We start from the raw sequence: 20,021 nt of genomic DNA, 5'->3' as shown, positions 1-20,021 counted from the left end.
GGAACTGTGAATTTACACAAAGAGTGCCAAGAAAGGTAATTACACAGATTGTTATAAAAGACTACATAATTGCATATTTAACTTTTTTTTTAACTGATTAAAAAAAACTGTATAAAACAGTATGTTTACAGTACTGCTGTATTGTTGGACCAATAACATAGAAATGTAAATATCAATAATCACAAAAGAGGTAAGTGATAGAAAAGTTGTATTAGTAGGAAAATGAAACCACACAGTAATCTAAATGCACAAGAAGAAATTAAGAGAAACCAGAAGTGGAAGGCTAATATTACAAACTCTATAAATATATATATTTGCTTTCCTTTCTATTATTAGATTCTGTAAAAGACAAAGTTATGTCAAGTAATAACAATGTATTGGGGCTGGTGCTGTGGCATAGTGGGTAAAGCCACTGCCTGCAGCACCGGCATCCCAAATGGGCGCTGGTTTGAGTCCCGGCTGCTCCACTTCAGATCCAGCTTTCTTCTATGGCTTGGGAAAGAAGCAGAAGATGGCTCAAGTCCTTGGGCCCCTGCACCCGCATGGGAAGACTGGGAGGAAACTCCTTGCTCCTGGCTTCGGATTGGCGCAGCTCCAGCCATTGCAGCCAACTAGGGAGTGAACCATTGGATGGAAGACCTCTCTCTGTGTAACTTTTTTTTTTTTTTTTTTTTTTTGGACAGGCAGAGTGGACAGTGTGAGAGAGAGAGAGAGAGGCGCACCGCGCTGAAAGCAGGAGCCAGGTGCTTCTCCTGGTCTCCCATGGGGTGCAGGGCCCAAGCACTTGGGCCATCCTCCACTGCACTCCCTGGCCACAGCAGAGAGCTGGCCTGGAAGAGGGGCAACCGGGACAGAATCTGGCGCCCCGACTGGGACTAGAACCCGGTGTGCCGGCGCCGCAAGGCGGAGGATTAGCCTAGTGTGCCGTGGTGCCAGCCGGTAACTGACTTTCAAATAAATAAATTATCTTTAAAAAATCAATAATATAACAAATATAGATGATCACGTATAACAATAATAGCATCACAAAAATGAAAAGGAGGAAATGGAGTTATGTAAATAAAGTTTCTGTATTTCCTTAGAATTAAGTTAGAATAAATCTGAAATATGGGAAAGTGTAATTAAAAGGTAAGTTTATACTCTATTTTAATAATGGAACTAGGCAAAAGATTAACAAGAAAATAGAAGACCTGAAAAAATATTATAAACAAAGTTGCAAGCCAACTAGACTGAACAGACATAGATAATAGAATTCCAGCCAACAACAGAATATACATTCTTTGCGGACAGATCATGTTGGTCTATAAAACAAACCTCGTACATTCTAAAGGATTAAAATCACACCATGCATGATTTCTGACCACAATGAAGTCAGAAATCAGTAACAGAAGGAAAATTCAGAAATTCATGAATACGTGAAAATTAATATTTCTGAATAACCAACAGCTTAAAGAAGAAATAGAGTGAAATGAGAAGGCACTTCAAAATAAATGAAGCTTGAAAGGCAATATGACAAAACTTAGAGGTATTCAGCTAAAACGGAATTCAGAGAATATATAGCTATAAATGCTTATATTAAAAACTTTCCAAACCATTCTACTCCCACAGATATTCAACACCCATTGTTCTCTATCATATTATCCCATTTTAATACCTAAAACCTTTCATATTATCCCATTTTAATACCTAAAACCCTCGTGTCCCCTTGCATTAAGAACTTCCTAAGTTTTGAGGCAGGCATTTAGCCTCGGGTTAAGATACCACCTGTGACACCATTATCCTATATTGGAGTGCCTGGTTTCAGGTCCTGGCTCTGCCCTGACTCCCAACTTCCTGTTAATGTGTACCCTAGTAGGCAGCTGGTAATGGCTCTGGTTGAGTCCTTGTCACCCATATAAGATAAAAGACCCAGAGACTGAGTTCCTGGCTTCCTGTGTCAGGAATTATTTACAGTTCTTTGGGAGAGTGAACCACCAGATGGGAGTTGTCTGTCTCCTGCAAATAAATAAATTAAAAAGCAAAACTGGAACGTAAGTTTTAGAACAGTCCCCAACAATATTAGGGGCTTAATAAATACTTTCAACTAATGTGAAGTCAACATCTTTCCTTAGAACTATCACTTATATTCATAAGCATTAGTTATTTCTCTAAATTCCAATTTATTTACCATATTATTATAACTGATCCTCCTTACTATCAGTTTATAAAACTAAAATGAAATGAATATTAAAGGAAAGGGGAAAGAATTACACCATGGCTCAGCCAATGTTTGTATGTCTTTGAACTGCAGAGTAAGAAACTATTTTCTCCTGCTTAATTTCATCTTGCAGATTCCAAGGTAATGAAAGGTGAGCAGTGGAAACAGAAACTCTAGTTCCTAAAAGCAAACTATCAGAGCTGAAATTATCAGTAGTAATTATATCTAGAGGATTAAAGATTTTTCAAAAAAGAAAATTTCAACAGTGTCATTGCAAAAAACACTTCTTTTGCAACATGCAACTTACACAGTCTTTTTGTCCTGTCGAAGAAGCTTAGAAGAAAATTCACTTAATACTTCAAGAAAAGCCAGATTAGGAGGTGGATATTCTTGTCCTTTCTGATTTTGGTACTTAAAAGCAAACTCTATGCCATCCCTGAAGTAAAATAAAGCAGCATCTTATTTTCCAGATAGTTAATATAGTTAATACAGTTCTCTCAATGGGCTAAAATCACAAAAATATTTGGGAAGATAGTAAAATCAGCACTAAAGATAGTAACATCTGATAATGAACTGGTGGAATTTATTATATAGTCACATACATTTATAGTACAAAACTATAAGTTGGAATATTGGTTTAAGTAAATGTTTTTTAAATTAAAACTTAAAGGCTGAGAATCTCTAAAGTTCTTGTTAACTTGAAAATTCTATCATTTGTCACTTTAAAAATAGGGGAAAAAAGAGTTATTTCAGTTACAGTTCAGTAAACAAGATTCTATATAACAAAGAATTTATCTCACTCACTTGTGAAGTGTTGCAACTGCTTCTCGTGTCTTGATCTGGTCGAGTCCAAATGTAAGGGCAAAGCGACGTGCCAATTCTTTAATGCCACTGACATGGGCAGATGTCCTATCAAGGTTGGGACCCTGCTCTTGGACAAGTTCATTAAACAACTGTATAAAAAGAGAGGGAAAATACAGCTAAGAAATATTCTAAATATTTAAATATAATAAAGTTGTTTTTCAAATAGGTGATACAATTTAGAAATATAAACGCGTATGACGAAATGTGTTTGCTCCCTGAATTTTACTGTAGCATTCTTGTTCACTTACTTCAGGTCATCTATTACTAGTTTCTTGAGTTGACTTTTGTGCTAGTGGTGGAAATGCAGAGAGAAAATTGGTATATTTTTCCGTATGGGGTGGGCTTTCTGGTGAAAATAAAAAATCCTGCTAGACAAATTTGAAAACAGATGTAACATGGCTGTTTACATCTACTATATTCTGTTATTGTTTTACAAGAATGGTAATATATGAAATGCAGCATTCAGAACTTTACTATATCCTAGACAAGAATATTACGTTAAGAGATTATTTGGTATATGGAGCTATGATTTTTTTTTTTTTTTTGACAGGCAGAGTGGACAGTGAGAGAGAGAGAGAGAGAAAGGTCTTCCTTTTGCTGTTGGTTCACCCTCCAATGGCCGCTGCGGCTGGTGTGCCGCGTTGATCCGAAGGCAGGAGCCAGGTGCTTCTCCTGGTCTCCCATGGGGTGCAGGGCCCAACCACTTGGGCCATCCTCCACTGCCTTCCCAGGCCACAGCAGAGAGCTGGCCTGGAAGAGGGGCAACCGGGACAGAATCTGGCGCCCCGACCGGGACTAGAACCTGGTGTGCCGGCGCCGCTAGGCGGAGGATTAGCCTAGTGAACCGCGGCACCGGCCTGGATCTATGATTTTTTTCCCACCCATTACAAGATACACTAAAAAAAGTTCTTAAACTGGACAGTGGGGTTTTATCAATTACATATATTCTGTCAAAATAGCAACGACGACAAAACCTCAGAATACTAGATAATATAAAGGCAATTGTTTGACCACCAAATCTAGGGATTTTGATTATATCTACACATATTTCCTTTCCTCCTATTATCTGGAGTGAACTGTCCTGATTTCAATAAAAACATTTACCTACTCAGCAGTTTTGCTTCTGTGCTTACTGCTCTCTACTGCATCTACTTCTCTCCTGGAGGCATGCATCTTAAATATCCCCCTAACCTTCTTACCCCCATTTCCTCTGACATCTTAAATATCCCCCTAACCTTAACCCCATTTCCTCTGACGGCTATCAAACCATTTCTGATTCCCTTTACGCAAAGGTCCTGAGAAGTATTTTTTATATTTAATTTTTTTCATTTCCTTAGCTCTGAATTCAATTTAATCACATCATTGAAACAGCTCCTGTGTTGCACATTTTTAACATGTTGTCTATTTTTTCAGGTTTTTATAGCAATGGATGGGCTAGAAGTACTTACTGCACCATTAACAGAGGGAGCAGGTCCTCTAGATATTTAACTTTATTTGCAGATAATTGTTTATAAACTGTTAAAAATTTAAAAATGTTTTCACATACAGCTGCACACAACAGCTTTAAATTTTAAAGTTTACATTTAAAATGAGTATTTTTTTAAAGATTTATTAATTTATTTGAAAGATAGAGATAAAGAATCTTCTATCTGCTGGTTTACTTCCGAAATGGCTAGGGTTAGGCCAGGCCGAAACCAGGAGCCAGGAGCCACTTCTGGGTCTCCCATGTGGGTGCAGGGGTCCAAGTACTTGGGCCATTTTCCGCTTCTTTCCCAGGTGCATTAGCAGGGAGCTGGATCAGAAGTGGAGCTCTTGGGACTTGAACTGGTACCCATATGGGATAACCTTCTATGCCACAGCACAGGCTCTACAATAATGCATTTCATTGCAAACCATCAAAGGAAATTCAAAGTAAAAATCTGCCTTTCTCTCTTCTACCAAATACCACTCTTTTTTCTAAAGGTAATCAGTCTCAAGGGTCTAAAAGTTCTTTAGCCCAGTTTAGACACATTACATATAAAGTTTCTATTTTTAAATAAATGGTAGAATACTATGTATTCTGTTGAGAACTTGCTATTTTTCAAAAAGTTCATTATTAGTTTCTGGGGCTGGTGCTGTGGCGCAGTGGGTTAACGCCCTGGCCTGAAGCGCTGACATCCCATATGGGCGCCAGTTCGAGACCCAGTTGCTCCACTTCCTGTCAAGCTCTCTGCTATGGCCTGGGAAAGCAGTAGAAGATGGCCCAAGTCCTTGGGCCTCTGCACCTACATGGGAAGACTGGGAGGAAGCTCCTGGCTCCTGATCGGTGTAGTTCTGGCCGTTGAGGCCAACTCGGGAGTGAACCATTGGATGGAAGATCTCTCTCTCTTTCTCTCCCTCTCCTCTCTCTGTGTAACTCTGACTTTAAAATAAATAAATCTATGAAAAAATTATTAGTTTCTACACAGAATATGAGGATACTTGAAGAAATTCATAGAAAAATGGAAACAAGTTTCTTTTAGTGCAGAAAAGATTTTGAAATCGATATATAGCTTTTTCCATTAAAAAGGTCATGGAGGGGTGGGCATTTGGCATAGCAGTTAAAGACACTCTATGTAATGTTCCTATCCCATATCGGAGTTCCTGGGTTCAAGTTTACTCTAGATTCAGCTTCTACTCTAGATTCTAGCTTCCTGCTAACACATACCCTAGGTGACAGAATGTGATGGCTTCATCCAAATGAAAGACCCAGATTGAGTCTCTAGCTCCTGGCTTTGGCTTGGTTCAGCTCTGGCTATTGATGGGATTTCGGGAGTGAAAGAGTAGATGGGAGATTTCTGTCTCTGTCTTTCAAATAAATAAAAATAAACACAACAGTATTATTAAAAGAAAAAGTTCATGGAAATGCTTATTAGGGAAAAACTATACATGGATTTCAAAAATACTTTTGTACTAAGAGAAATCTTCTAATCTCACTTTTCCACAAACATTCTGAAGTACCTTCACATACATCTTTTTTTTTTTCATACATCTTAAATTTTGAAATGAACTGCATAATTACCTTCCAAAAAGGCAAGAGCAATTTCTTTCACATACTTAACATTCATTTATGCCATTTATTTCACATACTTAACATTCATTTAGTTTCTTTTTGTTTCAACTTCTATTTCATTACTTCTTAATAAAGCTGTTTCTTTTTCATGTTTATTGGTTTTTAAGATTCTGCCTTGAAGGATGGGACAGCTGGTGCAGTAATTAAGATGCTACCTGGGATGCCTGCATTCCATCTCAAAGCACTTTGACTTGCGTCCTGGTTCCTGTGCTTCCCATCCAGTTTCCTGCTAATACACCCCTTTGAAGGCAGCAGATGATAGCTCACGCACTTTAGAGTCCCTACCATTCACTTAGGAGACCCAGTTTGAGTTTTGGGTTCTGGGCTTAGGCCTGGTCCAGCTGGCTATTATTGGGGAGTATCTAGTGTATAGAAGATCTATGTCTGTCACTTTGTCTTTCAAATAAAGTAGACTAAAAAATATTCCTCCTCTATAAAACTGCCTTTTCAAAAATATCTCTTGCTCATTTTTCTGTGGGGTTTATTTATCTTTGCTATTGATTTGTAGGATTTGTTACGTATGCTTGGAAATATTTTCTCCTAATCTGTCATTTTTTAAAAAAATTTTTGTTAAGAATGCTGATTTGTATACAAGCCTAAATGTATATAAGATCATAAATTTTAAATTTGTGGCTTCTCTTAAAAGGCTTAAAAATATTTTATTAAAAATTTTAATTTTTAACCATTTGTATACAACCTAGTAGTTATCTTGGGTACATTAGGTAAGGCTATAACTTCTTCCAAATACACAGCCAACTGACTCATCACCATTTACTGAACAGTCCCCATCGTTTTCCCACTGATTTGTAATGAGACCTTTATAAACAATACATGCACATACATCTAGGTCCCCTGAAATCTCTACTTCAATTCACTAGGCATTTACTAGACATCTTATTTATATGATTTTTAATTTGGATACTAATGGCCCTCTTTTCTCATTAAATACTTTTTATATTTTTCTTTTTAAATTAAAAGATTAGATCACCTCAGGACTTTAACTATTTGTGGAACTATAGGATAATCTTCCAAAAGACATAAAATTTATATCTTTGTACCAGACTATATCCTCAGTAATGCACTGATAAAATGATCTAGTTTAAATAAGATAACACAAAAGCACAATTATCATTATTTCAATTCTTTGATTCCCTTTCTCCAAATTTCTTACCTGTTGCAAACTGAGAATAAGTGTTTTGGCACACTGAATTTTGTCAATCTGTCTGGTTTTACTCAGTGTTTCCTTAATAATATCACCGTAGTCATTGTAATACTGTAAGGAAAGGAAAGAAAAAATAGCTTTAAATGTACTGAAATTTCATGAGATAAAGAATGCATCTGTAAAAGAAAGGAGAGCACTGAAGTATTTAATTATCCTCTTCACAGTTTAATTTCATCATCATGGGAGCTAAATGATACTGTCTAAAATTAAAGTGCCTCATATTTGATATTTAAGATTATAAAGTAAATAACAATAATACTAAAATAAAACAAAAAAAAAAAACTAGAGGAGCCAGCATTGTGGCATAGTGGTTTAAGCGGCTACCCATGATGCCAACATTCTATATCAAAGCAACAGGGGGATACTAATTCTAGTCCCAGCTACTCCACTTCCAATCCAATTCTCTGCTAATGCAAACAGGAAAGCAATGGAAGATGGCTCAAGTACTCAGGCCCCTAATACCCACATGGGAAACCTGGATGGAGTTAAGGGGTCCTGGCATAGGCTTGGATCAGCCTGGGATGTTCCAGGAATTCGGGATGAAATAGTAAATGGAAGACATTTCTCTCTATCAAATCAATAAATACATCTTAAAAATTAAAATAATAAAATTAAAAATTGGAGATTCCAAAAGAGGTGGTTGTTGTAGGTGAGAAACTCCTCAATCTTCATAACATGATTCAACAGATACCATATAAAAAGTTACAAAGTGGAAACAGAACTTTGGTAGAAAATTCTCGAAGAACTAAAACCAAAGTAATTAAAACTGCTTACTTCCATGGAATGAGCCTAAATAGGGGGAAGGGCAAATTAGGGTAACAGATTTAACTTTTCATTTAATACTTCTGTGTACCATCTCACCCCCCTCACCAACATGTCTATATTTTACTATAATAATAGACATCTTCAACAGTGAATAGGAAACATTTAATTTCTTTGTAACTCAGTTCTTTTGATAAAAGATTTAAAGAATTTTTCAACTAATGTAACTGAGCAGGCAGATTTAAGATCAGATTTGAACTGATCAAATACAGAAGTGGAGGGAAAACTCACATACCATATATCAGAGTAGCAAATAACTATCAGAATACTCATCAAAATATATGAGCCTTTACTGAGCATAAGAATGTAAAAAAAATGCTAAGGATGGTACAAGTTTTGGGTAAGGCTCATTTTTTGAAACCAACATAATATTGTTAAGAGATGAAATCAGGAGGAAATGGAAATCAACACATTTTATCCTTCCCTACTTCATATAGCAAGGGAGGACTACTACATAAAAATAATAGGAAAAATGGTAAAATGGAACTGAGATGCAGCTTGACTGAAGAGCTAAAGACAACATCATATCATTCCAATGAATTAGCTTCCTAGGCTTGAATCATATTCTAGGAAAACTTGAAGAAATTATTGAAACATTTTTTGTGCTCTTTGCAGCAAGGTAAAAAAAATAGGAAATGTAATGGAGGATAGTTATAATCATAGATCTTATTTTCCAAAGGGAAAGAATGTCATACGGAGAATTAAACAAAACAACACAAATGCCTGGGCTCCACCCTACATATTCTCATTCAGAATGAATATGACTCAGGAACATGTAATTTGAAAACAGCTCCAGATGACTGATGTATAATGAGGTTAAGAAATAATTACCTAAACAATATGAGGCAGTTTCAAAAAGTTTGTAGAAAAAGGGAATTAAAATGTTGTGAAGCCCCCTCATGTATCAGTAAGCTTGGTATCTAACCTAAGCAAGAACACACAATATCTCATTAAAAGCAGTGCTTGTGAATACTTAGAAATGAAATGATCACCAAGAACAAGCATTCACCGAGGTTCAATGGGCAAATATGACAGTCTAACTGGATACCAATAATTAGCTTGGCAAGATCTTTCATATTTCTTTGTATACTATACACAGAAACCTAAGTCGACACAGGTAGTAGCTAAATCTCCACTGCTATCTTAGCAAAGGCTTTTCTTCCCTCAATTCTTCCCTATTAAGACTTTATCTCTCCATCTAAATCCTGCTTAAATGTAGTTTTATGAAGCCTTTTCCAGTTTCTCTCACTTAAGTCTCTACATTCAGTGCTAGCTCTGTGATTTGTACATCTATCACTAAAATAATCAAGCTGAGAATTAGTGATCCAGTGAAGAGTTGTGTTTTGAAGCTAGACAACCCCAAATCAAATCCTGATTAACAGTTGTGTTATCTTTGAAAAGCTGACCTCTCTGAACTTTAGTTTTCTCATCTGTAAATGAGGGCATTACTTCTTACCCATAGGGTTTTTATAATGATTAGCTATAAAGTGAAAGCCTTAGAACATATAATCCTCTGTTTACCAGCACAGTGCTCATCACACTTTATTATTTTTTTAAACTGTAAAATACAATTAGTTATTATATCAAACTGAAATTGAACAATAACAAAACACAGATAAAGATACAACTGAATCAAATGGCACACACAGTATTCTGAATATGGGCAAAACAGAACATTCTCTCTGGTATGAGAATAAGGCACCGAGAAGTGTTCCCTAGTATCCGTTCCTATCTGGCCACGCCATGAGGATTTCTGAGCTTTGCTTTTTCAGAGGGTTTGGGGCAACACAGATTTTATGGAATGCAGAGCCATCTGACAGTGTGTTTTTTCATGTCAATCCTTCTCTATGGAATCAATACAGTGGTACATACTGACAAAGAGTATACTTATATAAATGAAAGAAACTTTACCAAAAAAGTTATCTGAAATAAATATGTGAAAGTTGTCAATTTTAGCTTCTGTCATCATCTTTTCATTTTTCCAGCCAAATTTATTTGCCACTTAGATGGGAAGAGGAAAATAAATTATACCTTCATGTAGTGTTTGAAGATGTCTGCAGCTGCATGCATATCAACAATATCATAAATGATCAGTTTGCTGAAGGCAGCAAGGAGATTCCTTCTTTTATGTAATGCCTCAATTTTATTAGCTTCATCTTCTTCATCGCCCTCTAACCACAGAAAATAAACTGTCACAAATTTTGACTTTTTATACCAAGTACAACAATGTAGACAATCTGTATAATTGAAAACTAGCTAAATATTATAATTTCACAAACAGATACAATTCAGCTCTAGATGGGACAAAAAAGTGATAGCTGTAATGAATGATTATCTTAGGGTTTTGTATTTAGTTACATATTTATTAAACATTTGGTGGGCACTAAGTTCCCTTTTTCTAGGAGATTATCACTCTGCATATTTAATAAGATAAACAAACCAAATAAAGAGATTGTTTATATGATACTTATGTTACAATAATTCTGTTGACAGGGCTGGCACTGTGGTATGACGGGTTAAGCTGTCCCCTGCAATGCTGGCATCCCGTATGGGCGCCAGTCGAGTCCCAGCTGCTCTACTTCAGATCCAGCTCCCTGCTAATGTGCCTAGGAAAGCAGTGGAGGATGGCCCAACTAGGAGACCTTGATGAAGTCCCTGGCTCCTGGTTTTGGCCTGGTCCATCCCTGGCTGTTTGTGACCATTTGGGGAGTGAACCAGCAGATGGAAGACCTCTCTATCTCTGTAACTCTGCCTTTCAAATAAATAAATAATTGTCTTCAACAATTCTGTTGTCTATTTGCCTTAAAATTTTGCTTTTTTATTTCAGTATTGCTAATGTGCTAATATATTCCTATAGAAGAGAATGCCTGGAAATTTTTGAGATACAGGTAAAAACTATGCTTTTGGAAAAATACTTGGGGAAGCAATGGAAATATATGCACAAGATTACATTATCAGCTGAGAAATATATTTTGCAAACCATGTTATGCACATAAACTTTATTTTAAAATTCTACCAAAAATTTTCAAAACAAGGAATGTTTCCTTTTCAAATTTTTAGTCTAGGTTCTAGTCAACTGACTTTTTAAATCCTAGCAGAAATTTCCCAATAAGTCTCCAGATGATAACATTTGTTTCAGGTTCTATACTGGCTATTCCCTGCCCTCGCCTCATGTTCTGGTCTGGCCAGGGATCAGCTTCATTTTTTTCTTCTTCACATTTATATATTCATAAAGGAAGTTGTTCTCAATCTCTCTTTCCTTTCTACTAATTAGTCCTGTTGTGACGCCTCAATACTATGAAAGATCTGAGATTTTTTTAAAGAAAACTAGCAGGCAAATTTTGTCTCCTGAGAGTTTCTAAATAAACACACACTTTATTTCAGTTTAGTATTTTTAAAAATGTTTTATGAAGAATACTCTAATATACCAAACAGATTTGTGGATCAGATATGCTTCCTATAATTACGTTAGAGAGCTTAAATCATCTATTTCACAAATAACCTATTTCAAATAACACAACTAATCATTAACAATTCAGTTTAATTTTGCTAAATCATTATTCTGTGGGCTCAGCACAATTTTGATCAGTGAGTTTTGAAACAGTCTTTCAGTATTTAATATTTATAGATGTATTTTGCTCATTTAAGTTATGTGCAGCAATTACTCAGGAATAGAAAATAAATTGAGTACTTTCCTTTAAAATGAAAACTATTAACCTGGTGCAATCAGAAATAACATCTATCCTATGCATACATTTGTACATGGGGGAAATGACAAGTGTGCACAATTGCTCAGTACAGCATAAGTTTGTGACAACTGAAAATTGAAAACTAGCCACTTATCAATCAATATGAGATGGATTATGCAATTTGTGCTATATCTACACAAGGACATAATAAGTTGTTAGAAAAAGAACAAGGAAACCCAATGATAGAGAAGGATCTCTAAGGATAACTGTTAAAAGGAGACTTCACTATATACATTTAATTCTTATTGGTTTATGAACTACATAACTATGTTAACTTTTTAAAAGAGAAATCTCAGTGATTTTTAGGAATGAATTTGATACCCCCCCATCCTTTGGGGTTTGTAAAATAAGAGTAATATTGATGATATGATAGCTACAAATACCCATGCTCTGGTTCTCTTCATCTTGGTCAATGAAAACATGATCCATCACAAAACTGAGGAGTTCAGACTGAAGTCCAGTATCAGGATTAAACACCAAAGGCTGAAGGCCCTCTCTGCCACCTGTCATTAATTGGTGGCTAAAAATCATCAAAAGATCACAGAGTAACATGAATGCCTGCAATGCAAATGGAATTCATCAGCAAAATATTGTATGAATACAATTATGATTGCAAATCAATATCAGTAAAACATACTAAATTAAAGCATACATAGACTTTAAAGCATAGACTTTAAATATTTAAATTCTGTATAGCTTTAATTTCTGAATTTAATAAAATTATTTTTCCTTATTAGGCACTGTCACATTCTCCCCTCCCTTTAATACTTGTATAATCTATTCCTTTTACTTGGTTGTGTTTATCAAAAACAGCTGATCAAGAAATTTTGGACTTGAACTGTAAAAAGTGAGTTAAACTCAACTTGAGATACAAACTAATAAAACATTTTCACAGTGTTTAGAAATAAATTATCACTGTTTAATGAAATAATTAGCATACGTTTAAAGACAAACTCTGTAATTCAACAAATTATTATACGGTTCTCAAAACTTTTAAGCTACTATTTGGGATGCTTAAAATTTAGTTCGAGATCATTCATATAAAAACTGTTATCTAGGGGCCAGTGTTGAGGTGTAGGGGGTTAACCGCTGCCCATAACACAAGGCATTCCATATGGGTGTGCTGCTTGAGTCCCAGCTGCACCACATCTGATCCAGCTCCATGCTAATGTCCCTGAGAAAGCTGAAGAAAAAGGCCCAAGTGCTTGGGCCCCTGCTACCCATAAGGGAGACTCAATGAAGCTCCTGGCTCTTGGTTTTATTATGGCCCAGCCCTGGCCATGTGGTCATTTGGGGAGTGAGCCAGCAGATGGGAGCTTGCTCTCTCAAATAAATAAAAATAATTCAATAAAAATGTGGAAAAAAAAGGAGTAAGGTCAAGGAAGGACATCTCTGTTTCTGCTTAAAGTAAAATGCTGAGAATTTTAAATAAAGAAGAGATCTATGACAATTTATTTGTAAATGAGAAAACTTCTAACCTAATATCAAAATAAGAAACAATATAGGAAAGGCACATTGTATTTTATGTAAAATTATTCTCTAACAGAACATAATTAATTAAAGAAATAAATTACAAAATCACTTCATGGAAATAGTACCTAGGGCTCACTCTTTGAGCTGGGCCCTTCTTCAAGTGTCTGTAAGGAGTATGGTAGACCAAAGGGATAGCCCCACCTAACACCTCCCACTTCTATACCAGTGTTCAAGAACAGAGATTCAAAGATTCCTTGTCCTAACACACCTAATCCTGTTGTCAGAGCCTACAAAGGCCTCTTTTCTAGGCATAATTTGTCCCCAGTGTGCATTCCTTGGCTTCAAGGTGGACAAGAGGCAGCTGTTTGGGGTGGGTGCTGACAGAGTTGAAGAAGTATTTACATATATGTATGAGAAGCTCTTCCCAGTGTGGAAAAGAGCTGAAGAGTTTACAACAAAAGGGCAAGCTCAGATCAGTTCTCAGAACCTTCAATATTCTGACAGAAATCTCAGGACCCAGGAATTCTAAATTTGAACCTGGCCTTCTAGATGATGAGAGGATATTTGTCCAAGTAAAAAGACAGAATAGATTTTATAATAACAAGTCTATTAATTCATTTTATAACTTAAATGTTGAGATATCTATATTTCTGTCTTAGGTCCCATAAATTTTAGCAAGAGCTATATCTACTAAGAACTGTCATAACAAAACTACATCATACTGTTAATCAAGGTGTTTGAGTGTTTATTGAGAGTCCTTAACTGGTAATTTCTTACCTGTTCCTTTACTGGAGTATTAACATTAGATAGGCACTGTTGGCAAACAGCCAAAAAGGATTTCACTGTTTTCCTCAATACCAACAAATCCTCCTGTAAGAAACATTTAATTTTGTAAGCATGAATTAACAATATACTAAAAAAACTGATAAAAAAGAGTAATACATGGTAAGTAGCCAAAGTGGACTACTATCAAGGAAATTCATAAAACTAGTTATTACTGACAATCAATTAACATAGCTATTTCCTGATTATTGGTTCTAATTGAAAAAGGGACAGTGAGACTGATGATCCCAAACAGTCCTTTTTAGCAATGGAATACTCAGTATGATTGTTCCCAATAGATTTTCATTTATATAAATGTGGTTTTTTAGGCTGATATAAAATTATTAGTCTTTCCTCTAACACATACTAACTGGTGGTAGTAAGGTTAAGGAGCACTGCAGCACTGAAAAAATTAACTGAGCACCAAATGTGTACTGACTTCTCTCATAGTCTTAGCACTTAACAAACTGTCAAAGGAAGAAAATAAACCATTAAGACTGCATGGGCAGAGTATTTAATTAGATGGCCAAATAGCATTCCATATGAAACAATATTTGAAAAGTATAAAAAGGAAATTTAATTTTGTTGGGCATATATAATATGTCAGACACAGATTTGAGGGCTTACCAGCTAAGTGGTCATTATCAGCAAGAGTCTGAAAACAGGACTGATATCAAAGCTCACAGTATTATAAAGGGAAGTAATTACCTAAGCAAAGGACAAGGTAGAAATCACTCTAGAAAGTATTCCATTACACCAAAACTCTTTAGCACAGACAACAGTACTCATTCCTTTTTTGGATCCTCACATCCTAAATAATGATTCTTCAAAAACAAGATACATACTTCTGTGGGGAGCAACTCGGACTAGACTAAGTTACTGGAATTAAGACTTATTCTATGCATCTGCTCTCCCACAATATGGCGCTGGGAGAGGAGAAAACAGCTTCTACACAGCTGCCTCCAGTTCAGCCAATAAACTGTAGGACTTGCTCCTGATTGGAGGAGAGCAGCGTACTCGGCGTGTGGGCAGCCGAGTTGGGATTGGCGGAGGAGGACTATAAAGGAGGAGAGAGACGGCATGCACCAGGAACATCTAAGAGGAACATCTATCTGAAGGAACACCTGTGCAGCCCCCGAGAGAGCCGGCCGGCGGTGTGCCGCTCCCCCGCGGAAGTGGGGAATGTGGCAGGGGGAACCGCCCTTCCACGGAGGTGGAAGGGACGGTAGCCAACCCGGGAAGAACCAGCAGCAAACCCGGGGAGGGCCGAGCAGACAAAAGAACAGCGCAGGGTCCTGTGTCGTTCCTCCACGAAGAGGGGGAGCGACAACTTCTGCAACACTTGGAAAAAGAAATAAGCTCATCTTGTGCACAGTAGTAAAACAGACACTATCTTCAGAATATTTTATGTTCCTTCAGATGAATATCCAATAACCAAACTTCAACATTCTGAATTAAAAGCTGTTGCAGGGGCTGGCATTGTGGCGTAGCATGTAAGGCTGCTGCCTGAGAAGCTGGTATCCCATATAGGCACTGATTCATGTCCAAGCTGCTCCACTTCCAATCCAGTTCCCTGTAAGGGCCTGGGAAAAACAGAAGATGGTCCAAGTGTTTGGGCCCCTGCCATCCACATGAGACCTGGAAGGGCTCCAGGCTTAGGCCTGGCTCAGCTTTGGCCACTGTGGCCATTTGGGGAGTGAACTAGCAGATGGAAGATCTGTCTAATTCTGACTTTCAAATAAATAAAGCAATCTTTAAAAAAGTCACAGAAGAGTTCCCAAAGAAGATAAAGTATATGATGAACAAAAATTATCTAGCTACAGAAGGGGTATTCCAGATAGAGCACAGATTTTCAAATGTTTGAAAGTACTTCTGAGGAACTATTAATTTATTACACTTGGGACATAAATAGGGAAGGGAGTAGCGAGAGAGAAAGCTAAAGAGGAAGTCAAGATCTATTTCTATTTAGATGGAAGCAAATTTAAAATGTCATGTTAAATCATTTGGATATTCTGAGGGCGATAAGGAAGTCCTGACAGGGGATTTTTTACCATGGGGGTGTTAAAATTTTGTGTAAAAATGATACTTTTCTAAAAGAAATGGAGATGACATGAAATAGGCCAGTTAAGTAGAGAGGTTGTTCAGATTATATACCAAGTACTACATTTTAAGGGCTATAAATTTAAATCTAAAATCACTCTTTGTAGTAAATCATGCCTATGAAATGAGAGCTCAGTGAAAACCCAAAAGCTCCTGGATTCCAGGAGCTCCAGGTAGCTCAACACATGCAGGTTCCCAGAAAGTGAGGTATGGAAACTCCATGCCCTACCCAAGTGCCTTTCTTAACTTATCTCTTTATCTGATATTCATCTTTATCTTTAATAGTAAACTTATAAATCTAAGAAAAGTGTTTCTTCTGATGTCTCTGAGCCACTCTAGTAAATTCACTGACCCCAAAGAGACAGCTGTAGAAACCCTAATTTTAGAAAGTTGGTCAGAAATACAGGTAAAATAACTGGCATGTTAAGTAGGGGCAGTCTTGTGGCGAGGAGCTTTCAAATTGTGGGAATCTGATTATTCTGATGCCATCCAGGAGTCAGAATTGAATAGGAGAAACTCAGTCTGCTGCGGAACTGATTTAATGTGTGAATCTCCGTTCTTCTGCAGTCACAGAGGAGAAGGTATAGAAGTGACAGTACAGGAGAAACTAAATTTGGTTTATTCCTCAATATTCTTTACATTCAGTGGCAGTGATGGAATTTGCTAGAATGTCCTTGGCTCATGGAAACACATGGTTTAGAGGAGGATATATAAATGGGTGGAGGATGAAGAACCTTTGATTCCTGAATGGACATCTGGTTGTCCATGGTATGAACCTATACCTGTGTTGCATTCAATTACTAAAAGGATAAGTTACCAGTGGAGTTTAGAGATGGCAGCAGAACCAACTTCCACAGAGCTGACACATAGGATACATAAGGGAAAATAATGAAAAGCATAGCAAACATAATCCCCTAGTAATAATTAAGATAACAGTAAAAAAGAGACTGCTGGGTTGGGCCAAGAAGCTCTGGACCAAGCTTAGATGTTGACAGTCTAAGCTTAGGCCATTAGCCTTAAAGCTATATATATATACACAAAGGAGAAAATTATTTTAAGAATTATTTATTTATTTATTTGAAAGGCAGAGTTACAGAGAGGCAGAGGCAGAGGCAGAGGCAGAGGCAGAGGCAGAGGCAGAGGCAGAGGCAGAGAGAGAAGTCTTCCATCAGCTAGTTCACTCCCCAAATGGCTGCAATGGCCAGAGCTGGGCGGATCCAAAGAAGCTGAGCTTCTTCCGGGTTTTCCATGTGGGTGCAGGGGCCCAAGGACTTGGGCCATCTTCCACTGCCTTCCTAGGCATATTATCAGGGAGCTGGATAAGAGGTGAAGCAGCCAGGACCCAAACCAGCACCCACATGGAATGCCAGAACTGCAGGAGGTAGCTTTACCCACTAAGCCTCAGCGCCAGCTCCACAAGGGAGAAAATTAGACCAGGTCAACACAAAGTACCTTTAAATCTTCTTTGGTCACCAAATATGTGGTCAAGTAGGGTGAGGGAAAAAAACCAAGAAACTACTGAGACCAGAATGTTGAATATGAAGGAACTGTTTCATTTTGTAGATAATTATAATCAGCTTCTGAAGGAGCCTTTAATAAACTGGATTCTTGGGGTTGGCACTGTGGTACAGTTGGTTAAGCTGCTGTCTGAAGTGCTGGCATCCCACATGTGCTCTGGTTCAAGTCCTGGTTGCTCTATTTCCTATCCAGCCCCTAGCTAATGTGCCTGGGAAAGCAGTGGGGTTGGCCCAAGTATTTGGGCCCCTGAACTCACATGGGAGACCTGGAAGAAGCTCCTGGCTTCTGGCTTTGGAATGGCCCAGTCCCAGGCACTGTGGCCATTTGGGGAGTGAATCAGCAGATGGAAGATCTCTGTCTTTCTTTTTTCTCTAACTCTGCCTCTCAAATAAATAAATAAATCTTTTTAAAAAGATTGGATTCTTACATCATGTTTTTCCATGCAACAGAGTAGAAGAGAGTGTTTGAATTGATGCAGGACCCCTAGCTTACTACTCAATGAGATAGCTAGTAGCCATCCTGGTTCACTGGACAAAAGCCACTGTTATGGTCTTTTCACCCTGGGAAGGGGGACTGTTCAATTTCTACATATAAATTCCAAGTGGGGCAGGCGCCGCGGCTCACTAGGCTCACTAGGCTAATCCTCCGCCTAGCGGCGCCGGCACACCGGGTTCTAGTCCCGGTTGGGGCGCCGGATTCTGTCCCGGTTGCCCCTCTTCCAGGCCAGCTCTCTGCTGTGGCCAGGGAGTGCAGTGGAGGATGGCCCAGGTGCTTGGGCCCTGCACCCCATGGGAGACCAGGAAAAGCACCTGGCTCCTGGCTCTTGCCATCGGATCAGCGCGGTGCGCCGGCCGCAGTGCGCTGGCCGCGGCGGCCATTGGAGGGTGAACCAACGGCAAAGGAAGACCTTTCTCTCTGTCTCTCTCTCTCACTGTCCACTCTGCCTGTCAAAAAAAAAAAAAAAAAAAAAAAAAAATCCAAGTGGAACACCCAAATGAAGCAACTGATATGCCTCATAAGCAAGGCATGTGGGATTGGCACTATGATAACCTAGATATTCTCCGGAGAGTCAACTCCTGAATGTTTCCATTATTCAGGTCATGGCAAAGGCTGTATTTAAGGGTGTCCCTTTAACATGGACTCTTTCCTCTAAAACCAGTTGAGGAAACCTTATCAGATTTGTTGCCTCAGCTGCCTCTCAGTGAGCTTACAGGTTCTGATAAAAACATTAGCCTGGGTAATAACAAGAGAATGGAGAAAGGCAAAAGAGAGTAAAAAGACTCATCCTGGTTGACTAATGGGTACTAAGTCATAGTTAGAATGGTATTAAAGTTCAGGAGTGCTGTTCCACAGTAGGATTAATACAGACAATGTTAATATACTGTATGTTTTCTCTTTAAATTACCAATTAACATTTTTAAATGTTTCTACTATAAATAAATATTAGATATTTGAGGGCATAAATGTATTTACTTTGATTGGATGATATTAATGTACACATGTGTGAAAACATCCCATGGCATCTTGTAAATATGAACAATCTGTTAGTTTCTGTTAAACTATTTATTTATTTAGTTATTTATTTTTGACAGGCAGAGTGGACAGTGAGAGAGAGAGAGAGAGAGAGAGAAAGGTCTTCCTTTACGGTTGGTTTATCTCCCAATGGCTGCTCTGGCGGCATGCTGAGGTTGGTGCACCGTGCTGATCCAAAGCCAGGAGCCAGGTGCTTCTCTTGGTCTCCCATGCAGGTGCAGGGCCCAAGCACTTGGGCCATCCTCCACTACACTCCCGGGCCACAGCAGAGAGCTGGACAGGAAGAGGAGCAACCAGGACAGAATCCGGCGCCCCTACCGGGACTAGAACCTGGTGTGCCGGCGTCGCAGGCGGAGGATTAGCCTATTGAGCGGCGGCACCGGCCTTGTTAAACTTTTTAATAAAAAAGTAAGATATCCTTAAAAAAAAAAAAGACTCATCCCAGGAAGCTTGGAATTTTGAAAAGGTTATAAAGCAATCAGTTAATAAAACATTGATGGGGTGAAACTAAGACAAAAAAAAATAGGTCACGGCAAGTCATAAGACTCATCTCAGCAGAATGAAGCTTTTGTGAATACACTGTAAGTATTTGAGTTTTGGATATTTAAACCTCAAATATAACACCTAGTT

The 20,021-nt window shown here is 37.9% G+C and overlaps 1 protein-coding gene and 1 non-coding gene across 7 annotated transcripts in view; both read right to left on the bottom strand.

Moving 5' to 3' along the window:
* The window catches only part of STAG1 (STAG1 cohesin complex component), a 381,944-nt gene that overhangs the window by 15,916 nt on the left and 346,007 nt on the right, over positions 1-20,021 (bottom strand). For all 6 annotated transcript variants that reach the window (XM_070072781.1, XM_002716398.5, XM_070072783.1 and 3 more), the window contains 6 exons: positions 14,196-14,288; positions 12,329-12,503; positions 10,228-10,367; positions 7,324-7,425; positions 3,002-3,150; positions 2,505-2,633 (listed from right to left, as the gene is read on the bottom strand). In XM_070072781.1, coding sequence (XP_069928882.1) covers positions 2,505-2,633; positions 3,002-3,150; positions 7,324-7,425; positions 10,228-10,367; positions 12,329-12,503; positions 14,196-14,288 — 788 coding nt within the window. The remainder of the gene's footprint in view (positions 1-2,504; positions 2,634-3,001; positions 3,151-7,323; positions 7,426-10,227; positions 10,368-12,328; positions 12,504-14,195; positions 14,289-20,021) is intronic.
* On the bottom strand, positions 3,399-3,460 carry LOC127483059 (U7 small nuclear RNA). Its single transcript, XR_007909028.1, has one exon. It is a non-coding gene; the product is annotated as a U7 small nuclear RNA (small nuclear RNA).

The sequence above is a fragment of the Oryctolagus cuniculus genome, chromosome 4 (genome assembly GCF_964237555.1).
Source record: "Oryctolagus cuniculus chromosome 4, mOryCun1.1, whole genome shotgun sequence".
Lineage (NCBI taxonomy): Eukaryota > Metazoa > Chordata > Mammalia > Lagomorpha > Leporidae > Oryctolagus > Oryctolagus cuniculus.
The sequence above is the reverse complement of the archived record's forward strand: the minus strand, read 5'-3'. Positions and strand labels throughout refer to the sequence as shown.